Below are 23,696 nucleotides of genomic sequence, written 5' to 3'. Positions count from 1 at the left end.
CTTAATTTTAAGTATCTCCAAAGATAAAGCTCTTTTTAAAGAAGAACAAGAGTCTACTCTAGTGTTTAAATTAGAAAAAAAGTTCTAACATCTTAACATTTTGAATTGTGGGGACATTGTGTCAACTAATTAATAATGGGAATTATTAAATTTGGGCAACATTTTCTACAAGTTGAATAAATTCAGTAAAGCTGTGAAACAATTTAATTTTACAGTGTATCCCGATGGTAGTATGACATGAAACCATGGAAGGAGACAACTTGTGTGTCATGCGAGCAGATTGTAAGCTTATCATAATATCCTTTTAAATAATTAAATTCTGAGTTGCTTGTTGAGGAGTTGCTGATCATCTTCACACATTACTGTATATGCCACTATATATTATGTATATTACCAATATTATCTGTACAGGAGAACAGTGCCTGTCTAATTCCACAGATTCTCCCTTATATACAGTAGTTATAGATAAAGGACCAACCAACAGGACATTGTAGTGTCTACGCTTAGGGACTTTCATATGAGCCAGACAGAGAGGTACCAACTTCAACTTTCAACAACTTCAACTCTTTTGCATATTTCACCAGTGGCAATACGTAAGTCATATGTTTAGTTATGCGTACTTTAGGTATAACTATCCAATAGGATGTGAACACCTACATGTAACATAGACAGTGACGGCAATTCTAGCAATTCATGGATGTGCTGTTAGAATGGGTGACACAAGTAGAGGAAGATATGGGGATGTTGTGGGAGACATCTTCAGACTTGGGGACGATGTTACACTGTTAGCATTTGTATATTGTTTCACCTTCTGGTCTCCTTGATGCATCAAGTCTACATTGAAACCTTCTGCATAAGACATCAGCTGCTGACTGAGTTCTCCACAACACTACTGACTTCAGACCAAGTTTTTATTTTTCATTTTAAGACATTTTATCATTAGTATTCAACAGGGTCTGTACAGCTCATGATTTAGTTTCAATATCAGGTCATAGGATTATCATGTTGGTAACATGCCTAGATATTTTGTAATTGAGTGTGTGTGTATGTTTGTGTGTGTGTGTGTGTGTGTGTGTGTGTGTGTGTGTGCTCTGCAGCAGATGGTCTGTCACTGTTATGTCAGGTAGGATATAATATTAAGGTAGCATAAGTTAGAACGCAGGCACATTAATCCATCCTAGTTGTCAACTTAGCCCCATCACCAGCCCCCTCTCCTGTCTCTGTCCTTCACACACAAATAATATTCACACACACAGTTCCCAGTTTCCATTAAATAAACTCACATACTCAAATGAATAACATAGCCAATCAAGTTAATTCCCTCAGCACAGTTCTATGATAAACAAAAGTCAATCAGTATAAAGAAATATGAGATTTAGTTTCACAAACGCTCACTGGCCTGGTATGGTCACATCAATGAATCAAAAGCTCCAGCTTCAAGTTGGAAGAATAAAGACATATTTGTTTCAATTCAATTGTATTTGTATAGTGAAGAAAACCAACATATATTATCACAAAGCACTTTACACAGTGAGGTCGAGACCTTCCGAGATCATATTCCTACCAGTTACCAATTTAAGTGGCAGTTTTCCTATCAACATTTGTGACATTAAAGTCTGAAAACATACTGGTAGAACACTGTAAAAAGACAGCTGCAGTTTGAAGAAGAAAACCTCTAATACAAAATTATGTTTGCAGAGATTTGTTCCCCCCCTGCCTATTAAACCATTATGCAAGGCCCTGTGAGAGATGTTGCTCTCTCTCACAGGGCAGTGAATTGAAACGTCTTAATATGTCTTATTTAAAACCGATTTGATTAGACTCGCTCTCCCTCTTCGCACAAATTTAGGAATGAGATTGAATGTGAATTGGTTCATTGATTTGACTTAATAACAGGCATTAGAGAGAGAAAAATTGTATGCACTGTCTGTAATTTTCACTCATGTGTCACCATCTAGTGGAAATTATCCAGAATTCATTCAATTTACTTGTAAGTTGTAACTTCTCTCGTCTCTGTGTCTCCCTCTCCCTGCAGGAGTGTGTTTAAACTGTGAAATAGATGTGGTTCCATTGAAGAATGAAGACGGACTGGTCATCATGTTCATCCTCAACTTTGAGCTTCCCACCGACCCCAGACCAGCCAACAGCTCACCGGCCAGAGAGCTCAACAGAGTGCTGCACTTCCCCTGGCTGGCTGTGGGTATGTTTCCTCCACACATTCATCAGTGAATTCATACACACTGAGGAATCAACGATGACAGACACTGATCCTAAAACACCAGCTTATCAATTACCACAGCAGAGTTTTAGGGATCTTATTGCATATGTATTTATGATCGTTGCATGACGTGTAAAGACAGCAACTACCTTCTAGGTATATGGTGTCTCAATGTTGTTTTACTCCTCCAATGAATACATATAATTATATAATTAGCAAGAGACAGCAATTATTGCTTGTTATTAGATCCTCTTCAAATATTCCCTTTAATCCATCGATTCATCTTTTCTTTTCTTTGTTGAGGAGCTCAAGGAAGGTTGGGGGCATCAGCAGTGGAGATTTAAACTCTAATTATAATCAGAATCAGAATCAGAATTCTTTTAATTGCAAAGTATATTTAAACATACAGGAAATTGCTTTGCTGTGGTTGGTGCATTGGACATAAAAACTAAAATCGGACATAAAACAACAATATATACAGTAAGAAGAATAAGTTATGGGCCCGTGCGGTGATAAGGTTCAGTTATGGTTTCGGGATAGTGCTAATAATATATAAATTATGTGCGGGGGGGGGGGGGGGGGGGAGTCAGGGGGATGCAGGGGGCTTGTTTGTGAGCCCCACTGCCATGGGGAAAAAACTGTTCAGGTGGCGCGAGGTTTTGGACTTGATGGCCCTGAACCTTTTTCCAGATGGGAGAATTACATTTTACTGCAGTAAATAACATGAATTGTTTCAGTGTGTGCATCTCCTCATGCTTTTCTAGAATCAGCTTGGGAAATCTGGTTGTGTGACATCTCCAATATGTCGTCCTTTCAGCATTTAGCCTCTAAATGATCTCCCCCTCATTGTAATAACTCAGAATTCAACAAGTCCTTCCGTTTACATCAGGTCTGTCAGTGGTCTTGTTGATATTCTCCCACTGACTCTGGCCTAAAAATGTTATAAGCAGATATCACTGCAGTCGTTTAGAATATCCTGAAGGTTTTTTCAATTGGACAAAAGACAGGACATCAATAAGTCTCAAATCGAGAGGACCTGGACATACAGTTCTTATAACAACTTTATGCAGTGCATAAATAAAATGTACATTTACAGCCACCTTGAAATGAGTTTGATTTTTCTATTGCTTTTAATACTATTCTACCAGCATTTTAGCTAACACATTAACGAGTTTTTGAAAATATATTTTAACTCCAAAAGGAGCACCACAGGGCATGGTTTTGTCTCCTTTTTTATTCCCACTTAAGACTGCTGACCATAGGCGTAGTCCGGTGTCCTGTCAAGTCCACTTCATCAAGGCAATGACCTGGCCTACAGGAGAGAGGTTGATTCTTTCGACAACTGGTGATGCAAATTGTTTTAATATTCAATGCTGGGGAGACCAAAGAATGAATAATTGATTTTCAATACACTTCTGTGTAATGTAAATCAAACTGGAAGATAAACACTGAGATTGAGTCTAAACTCAGACAAGATTATTGTTCAATAAACTTTGATACTTTGACATTAGCATGGAACTAGTCCTCCACGTCTTTTATCAGGTAACTTGGCTCTTGTTTTTTCTTGTGATGCTGCTGAATGGGCAGCATCACTGTGGATGATAGTTCAAAATCAATAAGAGAATCAGAAAAGCCAGATTACCCCTGACTCACTTGACATTACGGTGGTAAAGACATGAACTCTGCTACTGGTGTTACAGGTCTGTATTCTGTGCTGATCACCTGTCGAGGTGTTGTAGCTCATTTATAGCAACAAACTATTGTAGAATTATATTCTAAAAGTAACTGAAACATCACTTTCTTCCTGTTGGTCTTCAAAAAGATTGGCGGCAGCGTCTGCACCTTTTCCTCCGCTCCCTCACCTCCACTTCAGGTGCCCTGTCCCACGACACAGAGCTGGGTTCTCCTCATGCTGACCTCCCTCCCTTTGGTCATGAGTCTGTGGCCCTGGACAAACTGCTGGCCCTCCCTCAGAGGCAGCAGCTGGAGGAGGCTGAGCTAATGCTGAGGGATAAAGAAGACGCGGAGGATGATGAGGAGGAACAAATAGGAGGAGCAGGGAGAGGAGGAGAGAGGGATGGCGTGGAGGCACCCAGGCGGAGTAGTGAGGGAGACAGAAAGAGAAGAGAGGGAGGTGATGATGATGTTCTTCTGGTGGACACAAGAACAGGAGGAGGAGGAGGAGGAGGGAGGAGAGGGGGGGTGCTTCACACTGGTCTGCCCCCATCTCCTCTTACCTCTACTCATGCTGTGCCAAGGTAATCTTTTTCCTTTTTTAGGCCTCCATGCCGGCGAGAGCCAGTGGTTGAAAATTATGTCTCTGGAAAAGCATCAGGAATCCTCTCACATTTAGCACAAACACTCACTTTGACTCAATATTTAAATCACTTGATTTTGGTAGCCTAAGGTCACAGTAGCCTCACAAAGTATGTTTTCCTTCACGTGATATCTTAAGATCAGCTTGAGGGAGTGTCTTCCATTAACTTAGACTCTGCGATGAACTGATTACATTTTGGTGGGCAAGGGTCAGAGGGTCAAGGCCATGTGGCCTTATATAAATCTGGAAAATAAAGAAATAATTACATGGACACTGCACTGGTTGGCAGAGGAATACAGCTGCAGTAAGGTAATTTTAGGCTGTTAAGTAAGAATAATTTTACTGAGATTGTAATAACTTTAAAATCATGGGATTGGTGAACTTTTATAAACACTATATATCAATATATAATGGGGTTTATATGGCTGTGACTCAGGTGGTAGAGCGAGTTGCCCGCCAGCCAGACGCTTTGCATTCTCCCCCATTCAAGTGTCCTTTGGAAATATACTGAACCAAAATTGCTCCTGATGGCTATGCCCAGAGTTTGAGTCGTGTATGAAAGAGAAAGTGCTGCACATAGATTTATTCTATCAATGTGTGTTTAAATGGGTAAAAGGCTTCACTAGAAAGAGTGGTCATCAATACTAGAAAAGAGCCCTACAAATAGACCATTTATCATTTATAGACATGTTTATATATGTTTGACATATTGTTACAGCTTTGTTGTTCATTGCATGTTAATGCACTGACTCTACACATGAACACAGGAAGCTACAATTGTTGGCAAATATATGAAAAAACTGTTATAACTGCATACAGCTACATTATAGTGTGTTATAAACCACATTAACCATATTATATTATGTATAATGACCCACACTAACTTTATCTGGCATTTGTTCACAGTGTTTATGTAATTACTTTAAAAAAAGAAACATCTGCCTACTGCAGCTGAAATGAGGTTAATGAAAGCGCTTGGTTGAATCTAACTGATAATGTGCAGCAAAAAACAAAATGATTTTGGGGGCCGTCATGCAAAATGTATTTTTTCACATGCATTCATCGATTTCATTCAATTTCATTCATTTATTGTTTGTAGGAAAAAAAAAAATTAACAAAGAGGGGATAAGGACTATTATTTGCAACAATAGTTCCTAGTAAAATGTATTCGTTTGTGAAAAGGGACCAACAGTTAAACGGAAGCATCCTGATGTATTGAGCCATAAATGTGCCACAGAATTACAGAAAAGACTATTTCATTGGTGGGTTACAGTCAATACATTTAAAGTTAAATAGGCTGTTTTTCGTGATATTGCAGTACTACACTTTATAATAAATAATGAGCATAATCTTGTACTAATGTCAACAAAAGATAATTTGTAACTTGTGACACAATTGTGTTGATTCACCCTTCTTCCCCTCAGTTATTGTGTAGTGTATAGGTAATTTTTCTATTTTACATATAGCTGAGTATGTATCATAGTATGGATCATGGGAGGCTATAATTGAAATAAAAAGGAAAGCGGGTCTAACTGTAACAGGTCACTAACAGACACTTTAAGGTCTGACAGCCATTTTACAGTTGTACATGTCTGTCTGTAGGAAAGCGCAGAGAAGGAGAGGCCAGGGTGAAGATGGCATCCACCCTCCGTCCAGTAGCTTTGAGGGCAGCTGCGGGAATTTAAAACATTCCTCCTCAGTGGACGATATCAAGAGTGGGCAGAGTTACTGGGAGAAGAGGCTGCAGCTGAGGAACAGCTGTACAGGCGAGTATTCAACCCGGTATTTCAAATGAAGATAAATTAAGAAAGTCAAAGTAAACTAATTTAAACGTCAACAAACATACACCATAATGGGTGGAACAAAATAAGCCATTTATTTATTTTACATTTGCCCTTTTCATCAATATTACATCCTTGAAAAGGTATAATTACCATCAATGCTGTATGCAATGTTCTAAGCAAAAGAGTTTGATTTAAGAGTTAACAACTGTCTTCTAAATGTAAATGCCCTCTTTAGAAAGGGAGATGTGTACATGTCTCATGTTTACCTGCCCTCTGTAAATTAATTCAGGCAGTAGAGGACACTAGCTCAAGCATTTACAGTGATTCATGTATACAGTGGTGGTTATAAGACAGAAAAGGTAAAGAAACAACAACTGTGAATAGACCACAGACTTTCCACAAATTCGAAAATGTACAGTTTTGACTTCCAGCACTTTCTTAAAAATGTCCACACAGTTTAACATATGTTTCTGGTTGTTCTGCTCTGTTAGTACTGTCAATCTGGGATTCTCTGTTAGCCTGTAACATTACTGTGTTATCTGGATGAGAAAAGAAGTGTTAAAGCCCTTACAGATTGTTCTGGACCAGTTTAAAACCAAGACAACTGATAATTTCTCTTGGTTTTAAATGAAAACACCGACACATACAGATTAATTTTAAACCAGGTTTACAATAATTTAATTACTAATAATAATCTATATGCCATATCTGACATTTTGCAGAGGAGGAGGGTGTGATTTATTTTAATGTGGCCAAAACCACCTGAACAGTTAAATAAGGGCCAGCCCAACTGGGTGGAAACTCTGCTCTCAAAGCTGGACTCGAAAAATCATTAGTTCCCTATCTCCCCTGTAGCTCGTATGGTAACCGGCAGAAAGACCAGTGGGCCAGTTGGGACATCAGACACTGATTTGCGTTGCCGAACCAGCAGCCAGGTAGCGCACACACACACACACACACACACACACACACACACACTTCCAGTGCATATATATGTCCAAAATACAAATGTATCCCTGGAGCTTTAGAGGTTCTAGCTTATTAAACATTCCTGTAAAGAAGAAAACATTTTGCTGAACATATGATGCAGCAAGCTAAATATATGAATAAATCTTACATTTTCTACCAAAACCTAACCATTACACAGATTACATATGTGTTTGGCATTTTTAAATTGTAGGTAACTTGTTGTTGTGAGGTATCCTCTCTTCATTATTACTTATTGCATTCATACATTTATCTGAATTGAAACTTTACCCAAATACCTGTGTCAAAAATCTGATTAAAAAAGAATACATGTTTTTGTTGTATCTCTCTGTGTGTGTGTGTGTGTGTGTGTGTGTGTGTGTGTGTGTGTGTGTGTGTGTGTGTGTGTGTGTGTGTGTGTGTGTGTGTGTGCAGCAGATGACCCAAAGCCCTCTGGCCCACTTACCTCCTGGTGAAATCAGACCTCCTTGCAAACTGATCGACAGAACGCACCATGTCACTGAGAAGGTCACTCAGGTTAGTAGGTGACTCAGTTACTCAAGCTTTGTGTGCACCTGCTGAAGGTGTTGGTGCTTTTCTCATAGTTCTGAGTTACATGTAGAAAGTATTACTTCCAATGGAATGGTAAGCGGTAAATGGTTTGTATTTATAAAGTGCTTTTCTAGTCTTGATGACCACTCAAAGTTCTTTACAGTACAGTTTATTGCCATTCACCCATTCACACAAATATTCATACAGTGCATCTATGGGCAGCACTTTTTTCTATAAGGGGTAATTTGGGGTTCATTACCTTGCCCCAGGACACTTCGGTACGCAAATGGGGGAGACTGGGATCAAACACCTGGACTTCTGGTTTGAGGATGAGCGCTCTGTAATATTGAAGTATAAACAGGTTTTACAGCTGACACAAATTGCTGTGATGATGTAGAAGACAACATGGGAAATAGTTTTATCCATTAATCAAATACAAGATAATAGTAAACGCTATATTGGGAAAACTGTAGATTGTTTGTCAATGAGTGATGTATTTAAACTTTACACCGTTTTTTTAACCAATACTGTATATTTGTTGATTTGACACACCAGTGAAATGTCTGAAAAACGGCAGACACACCACTGTTAAATGTTAACAAAAGTATATTTATTAAGCCAACTGAGGGTTAACCAAAGTTACAAAAATGAACACATTGGAGTGTGAGCTGTTTGTAGAATCTGTGGTGGAGGGTGTGTGTGTGTGTGTGTGTGTTTGTGTGTGTATGTGTGTGTGTGAGAGTGAACATGATGTGTGAGTGATGCAAGGTGCATGTAAACCAAAAATTAATAATGCCACTGAAGACAACTAAGGCTACAACAAAACCGCAACTGTTATTTTGTTGATGTTCACAGTTACACGTCACATTTTTTGCACTTCTGTCTTTCCTGGGGGATGGACCCCTGGGGGATGGATCCCCTGTTCAAAGTTGGAGGATAAGAGGATGTCACACCTTGATAAGCCCTATGAGACAAATTGTGACTTGTGAATATGGGCTATACAAATAATATTTGATTGATTGATTGATAACCAATGGGTGTCTACAGAGAAGGAGAGAGAGAGACTGTTAGTGAAGGTCACACTTTGTAGACTGTGGACACCGGGCCCAGGTGCCCACAGTTACACAAAACACTTACACACAACACACAGGACAAACAGGGAGGAGCAGGAGTAGTCACAAGAGGTTGTTTGAAATAGTTTGATAATTGGAGTCAGACTGTCATGCTGTCTTTACTTTACGTTCCAGCTTTGCGTCTGGTGCAAAGGGACAGTGTCTCCCTCACTGTCCCCCATTCTCTCAGCTATTTCAGGACAGAGGTCCCGACTTACACTGGAGACACTTCTGCTGTGGGCCACATTCTTGTCCACATGATTAATGAGGGGTCACCCACTGATGACCATATTTAATTTGCCATGGCCATGAGCATTTTGATGACATCTTTGGAGTCCTTCGTTTGGACAACAGGATACAATCAGTGTACTCTCTGTGCTTCAACAGGCTGTGCATAGCAGAAGCAGTATCTGACGCCACATTGATGGCTCGTGGTAAAGTGAGAAGTAGTAGAAGTAGCTGTAATATATTCTTAATATATTTCACTTGTCTAATTTTAAATCCAAACTGATCAGCTGCGCCACATATTCCCAACAGAGGGAAATGAGTGAGCTCATCAGTGTGTAGTCAATCTGCTTCCTTCTGTATTTGATGTGTTATCTTCCTAATCACACAAGAAATTCGTCTGGTATAAATCCTTGATGAGAAATTTCTCTGTGGTGTAAACTGTGGTTAATGCACTGAGCTGTCATGACTATATCCTTTATGATATCCTTTCTTGTTCTATCTCTATGAGAGAGAGGGGGGACAAGGTCAGAGATAATGACTTAATGATGGAAACAGAGCAGGTGGCTGCCCTCAACACTGTTCCTGTGTGTATGTGTGTGTGCGTGCATATGCATTGATTAGATAGGCTTTTGTTAGCTATAATTAGGATGACTCATGGAAGCTTGAGGCACTGCAGTGGACATTTTCCCAAAATACCTGTTCATTTACACCACCAGAGTCACTTCCATTTACCATCACTGTCAGACACCCTAAACACCAACAACAGTATTAGGGAAACTACTATATTAAAATTAAGTTCATAATATTACAAGACAAAAGTTGTATATATATATATACACAAAAATAAAATCCTATTTGATTATTTTAATAATCAGGACAAATGATTTTGGAAGAAACTGTCTGCCCTGAATAAGGAGCCATATAGAACAAATTTTCTCATTAAATTACAACTTTATTCTCATAACACTTGAAGTCATACAGGATACATTTTTGAAATATTTGAAATATTATGACTTTATTCTAATATATTTTTTGACTTTTACTCGGGATTTCACAACAAAAAAATATATATATATTACATCTTTATTCTCAAAATCTCTAATATTGGTTCCCTTTAAGTGGTGTGAGGACCCAGCCGGCGAGCAGTGCCCCACATGGCTGAGGACAGCCAGGCAGAGGAAGCTAAGGGGCGTGGTGTTGGATGGGCGGTACTACTCGAGAGGATCATCATAGGGAACTCCTCCGCTCCCAGGTGGCTCTGATTGTCCCTCACAGGTGGAGTGAAGCAGCCGGGCAATCAGGAGCCATCTTAAAAACCTCAAACAAAGGAGTGAGAGCCCAGAGCTGCAGAGGAAAGAGACCCAGACGCTTACAGCCAAACATTGTCAGGGTAAGAGGCCAGCGGCCTGCCTGTCTACTTTCATGAAGAGAAATAATAGCTGTCTCTCTCTTGTTGGATCAGGAATAGCCCAACAGAGCCCCAGATGCAAACTGCCAACCAGGTGAAGAGTTTCGAGTTACCTTTGGACGCCCTCCTCCCTTTTCCCCTCAAGTTATAAATAAACCTTATGTTATATTCACCACAACCCCTGCGTCTGACTGCTCTTTTTCCGGTTTTGTGTACCCACTGTTTGCTTTTGCAAAGCCAGGCTCCCACATATGGTGGAGGATGTGGGCCTTCTGAGTCCTCGCTATCAGTGGGTATACAGAGTTGGAATAGAGCACGTCAGATCAGAAGAGAAGGTTGAACATGGAGGAGATCTTGAGAGCCAATCTGACCTCACAAGCCACTCTGCAGACAGCTGTAGTAGAGCAACAGGGAAATCGGAGGAGCGGAAACCAAGAGAGTTGCTGACTAAAATGACGCCAGATGATGACGTCGAGACCTATGTGGCGCTGTTTGAAAGGACGGCAACGAGAGAGAAATGGCCAAAAACAGACTGGGTGAAGCTCAGAAAGCCTGTCGGGATCTTTCAGCTGCAGATGCCGTGAATTATGATAAGGTGAAGACTGCCATCCTAGCACAGTATGGACTTAGCCTCCTCGCCAAGGCACAGCGAGTACATGACTGGAGCTACGACCCTGCTCTCCCCGTCCGGGCACAGGTGATGGGGCTAGTCCGTCACACCAGGAGCTGGCTGGAAGAAGCAGAAGGGCCGCCCATAGTGGACAGAGTGGTGATTGACAGGTGTACACGAGGCTTGCCAAATGATGTCAAGAGGTATGTCGCCCAGCAGGGGCCTTCCAATGTGGACACATTAATAGCCTTATTAGAAAATCACCAGGTGATGGCTAGTCTGATGCAGCCAGAAAATAACAAGCCAAGCCATTCTAAAGCCAAGGCAGAGAGAGAGATGGTAGGCAAAGCTGTAAGTTCCCCACCAGCCCGAACACCTCCTGCCTGGACCAGACCGGCTGCAAGACGAACCCAGTGGCCTTCTCCAATCTCCCGATGTTTTTCCTGTGGCAGAGAGGGACACCTAGCCAGAGAGTGTCCGGGTCGGGATGAGCCAATGCCGACAGCCGGGTCTGGCGATAACGAGGGTCTCTACTGCCACCACCTCACTACCTGTTGGGCCCATGAGGGAGCACCAGCCCCAAAGTTTCTGGTAAAGATTGCTGGGAAAGACACTGAGGCCCTCTTAGACTCCGGAAGTATGGTCTCTCTAGTTCGACCACAATTCGCCAGTGCACCCTGGGGTGAAGAGATGGCTGTGTCCTGCATCCATGGGGATACCCGGAAGTATCCAACCTCCAAAATCCAAGTGATCACTCCTCGAGGACGATACACTCTGCAGGTTGGGGTCGTCAAGCAACTGCCGGTTCCTGTGCTTTTCGGCCGGGACAGCCCCCTCTTCTCACGGTACTGGCCAGCGGAGGCAAGGGAACCAAGACGGCAAACCAGAAAACGACTGGTGAAGATGGGAAAGTCTTCTGTAGCTCGGCCCGCCTGGGCAGCAGTATCCCCTGATGGCAGCCCTGCAGAAGATACTAATGACGAAAGGGAGGCAGCCGTCCACACCCAGACTACAGCAACAGACCCTGAACGGGCAGCAGAGGTGGAGCCCCTGGAAGACATACAATCAGATGAGGTGTTTTCTCAATTTCCAGAAGCTGATATGGAGGGAGGGCTCAGACCAGGACAATTCGGCTCGGCCCAGCTGCAGGATCCCAACCTGACCCAAGCCTGGAGAGACGTCCAAGTTATAGAGGGTCAAAAGCAGGCTGGGGTGAGTCAAGTGTCATTTCCACATTTCATGGTCAAGAATATGGTGTTATACCGGGTAACTAAGAAGAACTCGGATATCTGTGAACAGTTGCTTATCCCCAAAGACTATGCTTCAAAAGTGTTGTACCTAGCCCACTCCCACTTATTAGGGGCACATTTAGGGAGGGAGAAGACTTATGAACGTGTTCTCAGCCGTTTCAACTGGCCGGGAGTCAAAAGGGCCGTGGAGGAGTACTGCCGACATTGTGCCCAGTGTCAAATCAACTCCCCAAAGGTAGATTACCGAAGTCCTTTGATACCCCTTCAAATTATTGAAACACCCTTTAGCAGGATTGGCATGGACATAGTTGGGCCCTTACCGAAGTCTAGCCGTGGCCACCGCTATATTCTAGTCATAATGGATTACGCAACCCGTTACCCGGAGGCGATTCCTCTACGGTCTGCTACTGGGAAGGTGGTCGCCAGAGATGTTTCTGCTCTTCAGTAGAGTGGGCCTGCCGGATGGAATCCTGACAGACCAAGGGTCCTGCTTTATGTCCAAAGTGATGAAATGTCTGTGCCGAAGTCTAAAGGTGAGACAAATCCGAACCTCCATCTATCACCCTCAGACAGATGGACTTGTAGAGAGGTTCAACAAAACCCTGAAACACATGCTGCGCAAGGTAATCGATGTTGACGGTAAGAACTGGGACCAGCTGCTGCCGTATATCCTGTTCTCTATACGGGAAGTACCCCAGGGTTCCACTGGATTTTCACCATTCAAGCTTTTGTACGGTCGGAGACCCCGGGGCTTGCTGGATGTGGCCAAGGAAGCCTGGGAACAGCAGCCGTCCACCCAGCGCAGCATCGTGGAGCACGTGGAACAAATGCACCACAGAATGACCCAAGTCTGGCCCTTAGTTCGGGAGCACATGCAGCAAGCGCAGCAGGCACAGGTATACAACCGGGGAGCCCAGGTGAGAGAGTTCAAACTAGGAGACAAGGTAATGGTTTTACTTCCAACGAATGACTGCAAGTTTTTAGCCAAGCAGCAAGGGCCTTGTGAAATACTGGAAAAGGTGGGGCCTGTGAATTACCGTGTGCGGCAGACAGGCCGTAGGAAAGCCGAGCAACTTTACCATGTAAATTTGCTGAAGCCATGGCATGAGCCTCTCCCTGTCCCCTCTAATGTCCTGCTAGCTAACCTGCCTCCCCAGGTCCTCCCGCCAGTGAACATGAGTGACCAGCTGTCATCCAGGCAAGGACAAGACCTCCGAGAACTGCTCAATAGGGACAGAGATGTCTTCTCTGAGGCCCCGGGTCGAACAACAGCCATCGCCCATGACATCAGAACAGAGCCGGGAAAGATGGTAAGGCTACGACCATACCGAATCCCAGAGGCCAGACGGGAGGCCATCAGAAACGAGGTGAGGAAAATGCTTGACCTTGGGGTGGTGGAGGAGTCACACAGTGCCTGGTCCAGTCCTATAGTCCTTTTTGGGAAGCCGGATGGCAGCATTAGGTTCTGCAATGACTATCGAAAGTTAAATGAAATTTCTCTGTTTGACACCTACCCTATGCCCCGAGTAGATGAGCTGGTCGAGAGGTTAGGACCTGCCCGCTTCATCTCCACATTAGATTTAACAAAAGGATATTGGCAGGTTCCACTTACCCCACAAGCAAGGGAGAAGACTGCCTTCTCAACGCCAGACGGCGCCTTCCACTATAAAGTTCTCCCGTTTGGTCTTCATGGAGCCCCAGCAATGTTCCAGAGGCTCATGGATAAAGTGCTCCGGCCACACCAGGCCTACGCGGCGGCATACTTGGACGACATTGTTATCCACAGCACATTATGGGAGATCCATCTGCAGCACCTGGCAGCTGTTCTCCAGGCCTTACGAGAGGCAGGATTGACAGCCAACCCCGCAAAGTGCTCACTCGCCTTGGAGGAGGCGAATTACCTGGGGTATACTGTTGGACGAGGAAATGTGAAACCCCAAGTAAAGAAGGTGGATGCCATAACCACCTAGCCCCAACCCCAGACCAAACGTCAGGTGAGAACCTTCCTAGGGTTATTGGGGTATTACAGACAATTCATCCCTAAATTTGCCTCTTTAGCAGCCCCCTTACATGAGCTGACAAGCAAAAGTGCATCCAACCGGGTGAAGTGGACGGAACAAACACAGCTGGCCTTCAACGCCTTGAAGAAAGCCCTTTGCAGCGAAACCGTGCTACACACCCCCGACTTTGGCAAGAGGTTTGTAATTCAGACAGACGCGTCAGAGGTAGGCCTTGGGGCAGTCCTGTCCCAAGTACATGATGGAAGTGAATACTCCATAATCTTTGTTAGCCGCAAACTGCTTCCCCATGAGAGAAATTATGCAACAATAGAAAAGGAGTGTCTAGCGGTTAAATGGGCAATAGAAAAACTACGATATCACCTACTGGGGCGAGAGTTTACATTGGTCACTGACCACGCTCCATTGAAGTGGATGGCCCTCAACAAAGATAGGAATGCCAGAATAACCCGTTGGTTTCTAAATCTACAGGACTTTAAGTTTACAGTGGAACACAGAGCCGGAAAGCTGCATGGGAACGCTGATGCAATGTCAAGAAGGGACGACTGCCTTTGGTCGGCCGCTCCCCACCGTGGTTCGGAGCTGAGGAGGGGGGTATGTGAGGACCCAGCCGATGATCAGTGCCCCACATGGCTGAGGACAGCCAGGCAGAGGAAGCTAAGGGGCGTGGTGTTGGATGGGCGGTACTACTCGAGAGGATAATCATAGGGAACTCCTCCCCTCCCAGGTGGCTCTGATTGTCCCTCACAGGTGGAGTGAAGCAGCCGGGCAATCAGGAGCCATCTTAAAAACCTCAAACAAAGGAGTGAAAGCCCAGAGCTGCAGAGGAAAGAGACCCAGACGCTTACAGCCAAACATTGTCAGGGTAAGAGGCCAGCGGCCTGCCTGTCTACTTTCATGAAGAGAAATAATGGCTGTCTCTCTCTCTTGTTGGATAAGGAATAGCCCAACGGAGCCCCAGATGCAAACTGCCAACCAGGTGAAGAGTTTCGAGTTACCTTTGGACGCCCTCCTCCCTTTTCCCCTCAAGTTATAAATAAACCTTATGTTATATTCACCACAACCCCTGCGTCTGACTGCTCTTTTTCCGGTTTTGTGTACCCACTGTTTGCTTTTGCAAAGCCAGGCTCCCACATATGGTGGAGGATGTGGGCCTTCTGAGTCCTCGCTATCAGTGGGTATACAGAGTTGGAATAGAGCACGTCAGATCAGAAGAGAAGGTTGAACATGGAGGAGATCTTGAGAGCCAATCTGACCTCACAAGCCACTCTGCAGACAGCTGTAGTATTACAGCCTAACCCTAACCCTAACCCTAACCCTAACCCTAACCCTAACCCTAATATTCTGTCTTATTGTCTTTTGAGGCCAGTCCAATTAAAATGGATTACTTGGAATTGCAATTTCCATATGTTTGTTGATAAGATGGCCACTGTGTCAAATTGTGGAGCTATAGAATCATAGTATTCATAAAAAACATAAATCCCCTTGGACCCAACAAATTATAGTTTATAATTTTTGCATGACTGTCAGAAGGACTTCTGGGGACAACAATGTGAACACAGAATCGAGTCCGTCTGTGTGATACTGGTTGTCCTTCTGTCTCACGGACGCATCAAGAAAGCAGATATCATTTCCTCTTTCCATATATCTCTATATGACAACAAAGTTATAGCTGGATGCATGAATATATGGTCACATATGTGAAGACTTAATTTGTTTCTTGCCCCAGAGCTAATTGATATAACTCAATACAACTCAACAAAATAATCTAGTAATATCAGAAACCAGCACCCTAATGTAATATTTAACAAAAAAATCACCAAACTGTAATTTAATAAAATGAATTGAGAGAACATAGGCTGGATGTACCATAAATAAAATGTTTTAGCTGTCTTGAGAAGTTTGGTGATGTAAAAAAAAAAGGGGGATTAAGATTTTTACATCCCTGCATCCACTGTAACGGTTGCCGTCTGTCATTTATTAAAGTCTTGAGGTGGTATTTTTCGTATGTCAAAACATAACCTTTGGAAAAAGCTCTCCAGTGGTTGATGCTGAGAATACAAACCTTGTGTTTGACTGTGAACGGTGAACATTTGATGCAATTTAATCAATCTTTCAGGGGGCTCAGACAAACAAAAGGGCTGTGGGAATGATTCCAGCAGTAACCCTCAGGAACGGGTAACTCAAAGATTAATTGAAAGCATTAATTTTACAAAAATTTAACTGACTCTGAATGGTTTTTTGTCTCTTTTAGTGTGACAGACTGCCGATCTGCTTCCATGTACCCTGCTGCTTTCCTTATAATAAAAGGTATAGATGATGGATGGATGAAGATTCTAACATTATGACAGTGGCTCTGGCAGTGCCGTGCATTCTTTTGAATACAACTGACAGCATTCATATAGCGGATGAGGGTTTTTGCCCTCGGTGACTCCTACCTTTGGGTTTGAGTACCTACAAATGTGTAGCAACCTCTTCTTTAAAAGAAGCAGCTAGAAATATAAAGAGATCTGTTTAAACTCAACAAAAGAGTTGGACTGTAATACAAAGGAAATATAGGGACTCAAACAGGCACAACGGAGTAACTTATACAATATAAATACGTATGTAATAATATGCATATTTAAAATGCATTTTAGTTCTGTTAGCAGTATGGCTCTAGGTCAGTGTTGGTAGATCCACCTGGAAGTTTTCTCTATTCCAATGAAATATTTCAACATCTACACTATTTGATCGATTGGCACAATATTGTTCAGATATTCCCAAACAATTCAAGCAAATGATTTGTTGAAGCCTGATCGTTTTATACAATATAGTGTACATTTGTAGTTCTGAGCTTTGTAGATCTTTTGACATCTATTTGATGGAAGACATAAAACTTAGCACAGACATCCATGTTCCCCTCAGGATGAACAGTTTGGTAAGCCCTGAGCTTTTCTTTTAGCAGCATCCTGATGAGTTCATGCAGTCAATTACATTGTTTTACAGCAAACCTGATATTTATATGTCAACCACAAAGCAGCACATCATCGTGAGCAATGGCCTGTAATCACAAAAAGATTTGCATAATAAAAAAACCTACTTTAAGTGAGACTTAATGTGATGTTTGCCACCTAATAACTGAACAGCCTGCATGCCGTTTGTCTTACAGAGTGAAAATACATCATTGTACATGATGGAGAGGAACGGAGGGGGGAGGAGGGAGGAGAGAGAAAATAAAGGAGGGAGTCAAACAGGGGGAGGAGAGAGAAGGGGTGAATGGATAAGAGAGGTAGGATGGATCAGTGTGTGGGACCAGAGGTGCTGAGGAGGACCAGTGCTGAAGCTGGGGCATAGTGATGTAGTTAATGGGAGACGGGACAGACATGGAGAGATTTTTCTGTAAATCTGTCTCATGATTCCAGGACAGATAGAGGAGATTCAGAGGAAAACTTTTACTTCTTCTGCAATTGGATGAGTTTTACCTGGGTCTTCTATTGTGATGAATCAGCTGCTGAAGACTATTGTGGATTTACTGACGACATCTCTGTCGATTTAATTTTGGCCCCACCCACAGGACATCTGTTTTTCAAAGCTCCAACTTCACCTCAGGAAGTGAGATCAAGCATTTCTACCTGAACTGTACAGGTTCCAATTTTTCCTACAGAGGAAAAAGATCTTTCTGGTATATATCTATCTAGGAATTTAACTTTTGCCCAAGAATCGAAAATGGAAATCAGCTGACCCTTCATGAGGTGAAGCATACGTGAAGCTCCACATGGCTTTAGACAAGAAGTAAGTCAAGAGAGTAACACACTCTTAGAGATGAAGTTGGTGAGAAGTGGAAAGACAGGAAATAAAAGGGGAGAAGGAAAAGAGGGAAATGCTCATTTTGACAGGGTAACTGTCATGGAGAAGGACAGAGAAAAAAAGACCATGAAAACCGAAAGTTCATACACCAGCATCTGAGACCAAGCGAGAGAAAAAGAAGAAGAGAGCCTGACACACAGGCGAGAGGACAAACAGGTTGAATTACAGTTGTGTTGTCGTCAGCAATGTCTTCAGTGAGTGTTCCAGACACTAGCGTGTCTCAGGACGACCCGTCCGGTGTGGGGAGCAAACATGGAAACACCAGAGTAAAGAGAGCTGTCAGCATCTCTTCTGTAGTAGCTCATGAGGTGAGTGGAACTGTGTGTGTGTGTTAAGCAGTGAGAGATGTTTATTGAGTCAATCCATCCATTATCTGAAACACTTTTCCTTTGAGGGTTGCAAGGGTGAGGGGCGGAGCCAATTCCTGCCATTGGGCGAGATGGGGGTACACCCTGGACAGTTCGACAGTTCATCACAGGTCCCGACACAACCAGTCACACTGACATTCACACCTACCATCAGTTTTAAGTCTTCATTAACCTAACCCCAATCTGCATGTCTTTGGACTGTAGGAGGAAGCTGGAGTGCCCAGATGAACCTCACACAGTCACTGGGAGAACGTGTGAAATTGGGAACAGTAACAATTGAATATGAGAATAAAACTTTTTAATGAGCTGGTAGGTGGGACTATAGCTAAATCTTGCTCCGCACGTTCATGCACTGCTGACTCAGCATATCAGCACCAGTAAATATCTCTGTAAGATAAGATAGTACAAGCTTTATTTGTCACATATGCAATTATACATTGTACAATGCACAGTGAAATATGTTATGGTTGAATGCACTTATTGTAGGTCGCTTTGGATAAAAGCGTCAGCTAAATGAAATGCAATTTAATGTTACTGTGCCTGAATCCAGTTTTTAAAATAGTTTAAAAAAAAGACACAATATAACATTAGCACACAATAGTATTACAGGTGAAGTATAAAAATACTATAATATATACATGTAAAGTGAGGAACTGTATGCAACTGTACAGAGTCCGGTTTTACGCTGAGAGTTGAACAAATAGAGGACCTGAGGGAAGAAACTCCTCCTCATCCTCTCTGTGTCGGTTCTCAGGCAGCGAAATCTCTGGCCTGACAGCAGCCGGGAGAATAGTGACTTTCCAGGGTGGTTGGGCTGTCTGAGGATCTTCTCAGCCTTTGACCTGCAACGTAGAGGAGAGAGAGAGGAGCAACTGCAGGAGTAGCCCCTCTCTCTTTCTCTTGGAGTAAAGACCAATTCATGCGTCTGCGTCGAAGCCTATAGATGTTGCCCTATGCAGAGCCCTACGCATAGGGTGCACCCCCAAAAAAGGTGATGCAGACCGCAAGAGCTGTGATTGTACTGCTTGGTAGCATCGCATTTCGGGCAGATAGTATTTCCCGAATCCTGTAGTTGAGTTGAAGGAACGAGACACACTGCCAATTTAATATTCTGGATGCTGTTTAAAGGAAAGCAACAGTTACACCTTGACTTTTAAACACATCAGACCATTTTTTTTACTGATGTCTGCAACATGGTGGGAAGAATGAGATGTCAGGAAACAGACGCACTCAGTTATTTTCATTGTTATATTAATTATTATTCAATAAATTATTTACTCTGTAGTGACATTCCAGTAATCTGGATACAATGTCCGTGTATAGTAAACTTTGCAGTGCTCTTGGTACTGATGGAGAGAAGTATTAAAATGAAGAGCTGTATAATATTGTACTTTACTGCGGGAAGGTTCCCTGATCTGTAACATTAAAGGGCCCATATTGTGTAAAATACATTTGCTGTGCTTTTACTCTCCGTAATTACTTGAAGGGGGTCAGTATGTCCCCTCAAAGTATGGAAACAGTCACTCCGTAGACTTTTTCACTCTGTCCATTCGAAGAAATATGTTATTGAAACGTTGCGTTTCGTACTTCCAAATTCCAGATGATGTCATCTTGAAATCGCACTCTACACTCAGACCCACCCAGCCGGTACCAAATTAAATCCCAGAAAGGTGTGAAATATGGGCCTTTTAAGTACTCTGTAAATTTAAAAACAGGCTTTTTAAAATTCAATTTGAAGATGTTTTGGGAGAAATCTCTTTCATCATCTCTACATCCCAGTTCTCCATCCATCAAGATGTCCAGTCAGACCCCTGACTGTCCTTGACCGCTTGGCCTTGTTGCTGCTGGTGTGTAGGAGTGGATCCCAAAGGATTTTAAATCAGCTGCTGATTAATTATACCGCTCTTTCCCCAGGGTCTACATGCATGTGGGTCGGGGTGTGTGTGTCCTTGGGCAAGATGCTGAGCCCAAAATAGCCTCTGTTTGCTCTGTCAACTGTGTGAAACTGGGGGTAAACAACATCGCCACAGGAAACACATACGTATTAATACTGCTGCGGAGACCACATAACCCCCATCCCCAAAAGCTCTCCTGACTTCTTTGTTGGTGTCTTCTACGCGTGCGGCACTGCTTTTTCATCCAGAAATATTTGTTTTCTTTCAACTTTGTGTCTGTGACATTCAAAAAAGTGTCATTAACCCCTCACTCGCTGTGTTGAATCCTGCGGAGGATCTCCTGCTGTGTTCTCACATAAACATCGAGAAACTTTGCAGAAAGTTCAAAGGTTACCTGGAGGTGCATCTGCAGCCCCTCAAGATAATGTCCAGAGGGTCCCGGGGTTCATTTCATGTGTAAAAGCACCTAGTGTATCTGTTCTATCAGGTCTGTGTGCGTGAGACAACACACATTTAAAAGCCTCCTCTCTAGATTTGTCTTGGGCTGCCTTTGGACTTGGCCTTAAAAGAAGAGTATTTAATTGTGTATTTGGTGATTCAACAGGAAGTGTTAGTTCCTGTCAGTTGCCTATAGATCAGCAGAGTGCAACTCCACAGTACATTTATGGTGACATGAATAAACTAGAATGGTACTCAGTAGAGTGCGTACCTCCACCAAGGAAACAAAAGTACCTTTATAAATTAGATTACAATTACAAAGCTTTATCGTCATTGCACAAGTTTTTACAACAAATTGTTGTGCAGCACCTAAAAAACTATACATACATCTTCACATTCCTACACAAACATTGTCACATTCATCATTGATGAATAAATAAAGGAATAAGGAAAAACACCTTATCATTAACATGGGCACTGTAAAAAGTAAAGTATGACCAGTGGATTGCACTTTACAATAAAAAGTCTATGCGTTCGCCCGGAGATATTATGATGATGCAGAGGTGATGGCAGTATGTGGGAGGAATTTATTACAGTTCAGTTTAATAATGGTGCATGGGGAAAAGTTGTTTCTCAGCCTGGAGGTGTGGGATTTGAAGGCCCTGTAGCGCCGTCCAGCGAAAAGAGCTGATGAGAGTTTAATCTTTCAGGATGTTGCTGGCTCTGTAGAGGCAGCATGCTCTAAGGATGTCATCTATTGTTGGCAGGCAGAATTGGATTATTTTCTGGATGAAATGCCTTGAGCAGCTCTGCAGACAGGTGTTTTTTCTTAAGTGATCGGTAAATGCAAAGCTGATTTTTTATCACAGCATTGGAATTGGCTGACCATATGATGTCCTCAGTGATGTTGGCCCCTAACAACTTAAAACATGAAACCCTCTTCAGTTCCTCTCCTCTGATCATAGGGGAGAGCGGTCCTCCTCGTAATGTTGTAGGGAGCACTGAGCCGCTGCCTCTGTGCACTGTGCCGCCATCTTTATGAGATTTAAATAAACCACATTTAAAGTCACTAGATCTGGATTTTTATTGTCGTCCCACCCAACCTGTAGTCTTCCATACACTTGGAGAATCTTTAATAAGGAGCTCTGCCAACTCTACGTGGGACGATACATTACAAACACACTGCATGTTAACCCAAGAGTGATCAGACTCCTTCTCTCTCTCCTCTAGGTCCTGTCTCTGGGGGCCGATGTGTTGCCAGAGTATAAACTGCAGACTCCCAGGATCCACAAGTGGACCATCCTTCACTACAGTCCATTCAAAGCTGTGTGGGACTGGGTGGTTCTGCTCTTAGTGATTTACACAGCAATTTTCACCCCTTACTCTGCTACATTTCTACTGAGGTTGGTTGAAAATTTACACAATACTGACTCTGTTCTGACTGACATTAGTTTATTATGGCGATGTAAGGTTTCCCATGCTGTCCTCTGAACTGCTGCTAGAATGGAACAAACAAACTGTTAAACAATTAGCATATGAACTGCTGACAAATATGTCTGATCTGCAGATTGATTTATGGTGGGGGTCGGCAAACACGCAACTCGGGAGCCCCTCTGCAGTAGCTCCATGTGACTTTGACAAAAAATAACATGGAAATAAATGGGTTTATTTTAATATTCCTTCAAAGGGAGCCCTTGAGCACTGAGGTGATGCTGTGACACTGAAAAAAACTCAAATATGCTTCTCATCCTATATACAGTGCCTTGCATAAGTATTCACCCCCCTTGGACTTTTTCCCATTATGTACTGTTACTAACTGGAATTCAAATAGACTTAAATAAACTTTTTCCCGTTTGATCAACAAAACATGCATAGTACTTTGGAGGTGCAAAATAAATTTTATTGTGACACAAACAATAATGAGAACAAAAAAGTTGACATCTGTTGGGTGCATAAGTATTCATCCCCCTGTGTCAATACTTGGTAGAACCCCCTTTCGCTGCAATTACAGCTGCAAGTCTTTTGGGGTATGTCTCTACCAGCTTTGCACATCTAGAGATGGAAAGGTTTGTCCATTCTTCTTGGCAAAAAAGATGAAGCTCAGTCAGATTGGATGGAGACCGTCTGTGAACCGCAATCTTCAAGTCTTGCCATAGATTCTCTATTGGATTGAGGTCTGGGCTTTGACTGGGCCATTTTAGGACATTAACATTCTTTAATCCAAACCATTCCTTTGTAGCTCTGGCTGTATGTTTAGGGTCATTGTCCTGCTGGAAGATGAACCTCCGCCCCAGTCTCAAGTCTTTTGCAGACTGCATCAGATTTTCTTCAAGGATTTCCCTGTATTTGGCTCCATCCATCTTTCCCTCTATTCTGACCAGTTTCCCTGTACCTGCTGAAGAGAACCATCCCCACAGCATGATGCTACCACCACCATGTTTCACTGTTGGGATGGTGTGCTCAGGGTGATGGGCAGTGTTGGGTTTTCGCCACACATAGCGTTTTGCATTGAGGCCAAAAAGTTCAATTTTGGTCTCATCTGACCAGAGCACCTTCTTCCACATGTTTGCTGTGTCTCCCACATGGCTTCTGGCAAACTCTAAACGGGATTTTTTATGGATCCCTTTCAACAATGGCTTTCTTCTTGCCACTCTTCCATAAAGGCCAGATTGGTGGAGTAGAC

General features: G+C 42.8%; 1 protein-coding gene across 1 annotated transcript in view; it reads left to right on the top strand.

The window, feature by feature from the left end:
- The window catches only part of LOC128455249 (potassium voltage-gated channel subfamily H member 6-like), a 52,057-nt gene that overhangs the window by 6,502 nt on the left and 21,859 nt on the right, over positions 1-23,696 (top strand). The window contains 6 exon segments of the mRNA XM_053438933.1: positions 2,036-2,200; positions 4,041-4,497; positions 6,138-6,301; positions 7,175-7,254; positions 7,721-7,822; positions 22,244-22,416. Coding sequence (XP_053294908.1) covers positions 2,036-2,200; positions 4,041-4,497; positions 6,138-6,301; positions 7,175-7,254; positions 7,721-7,822; positions 22,244-22,416 — 1,141 coding nt within the window.

The sequence above is a fragment of the Pleuronectes platessa genome, chromosome 13, assembly GCF_947347685.1.
Source record: "Pleuronectes platessa chromosome 13, fPlePla1.1, whole genome shotgun sequence".
In the NCBI taxonomy this organism is placed as follows: domain Eukaryota; kingdom Metazoa; phylum Chordata; class Actinopteri; order Pleuronectiformes; family Pleuronectidae; genus Pleuronectes; species Pleuronectes platessa.
The sequence above is the reverse complement of the archived record's forward strand: the minus strand, read 5'-3'. Positions and strand labels throughout refer to the sequence as shown.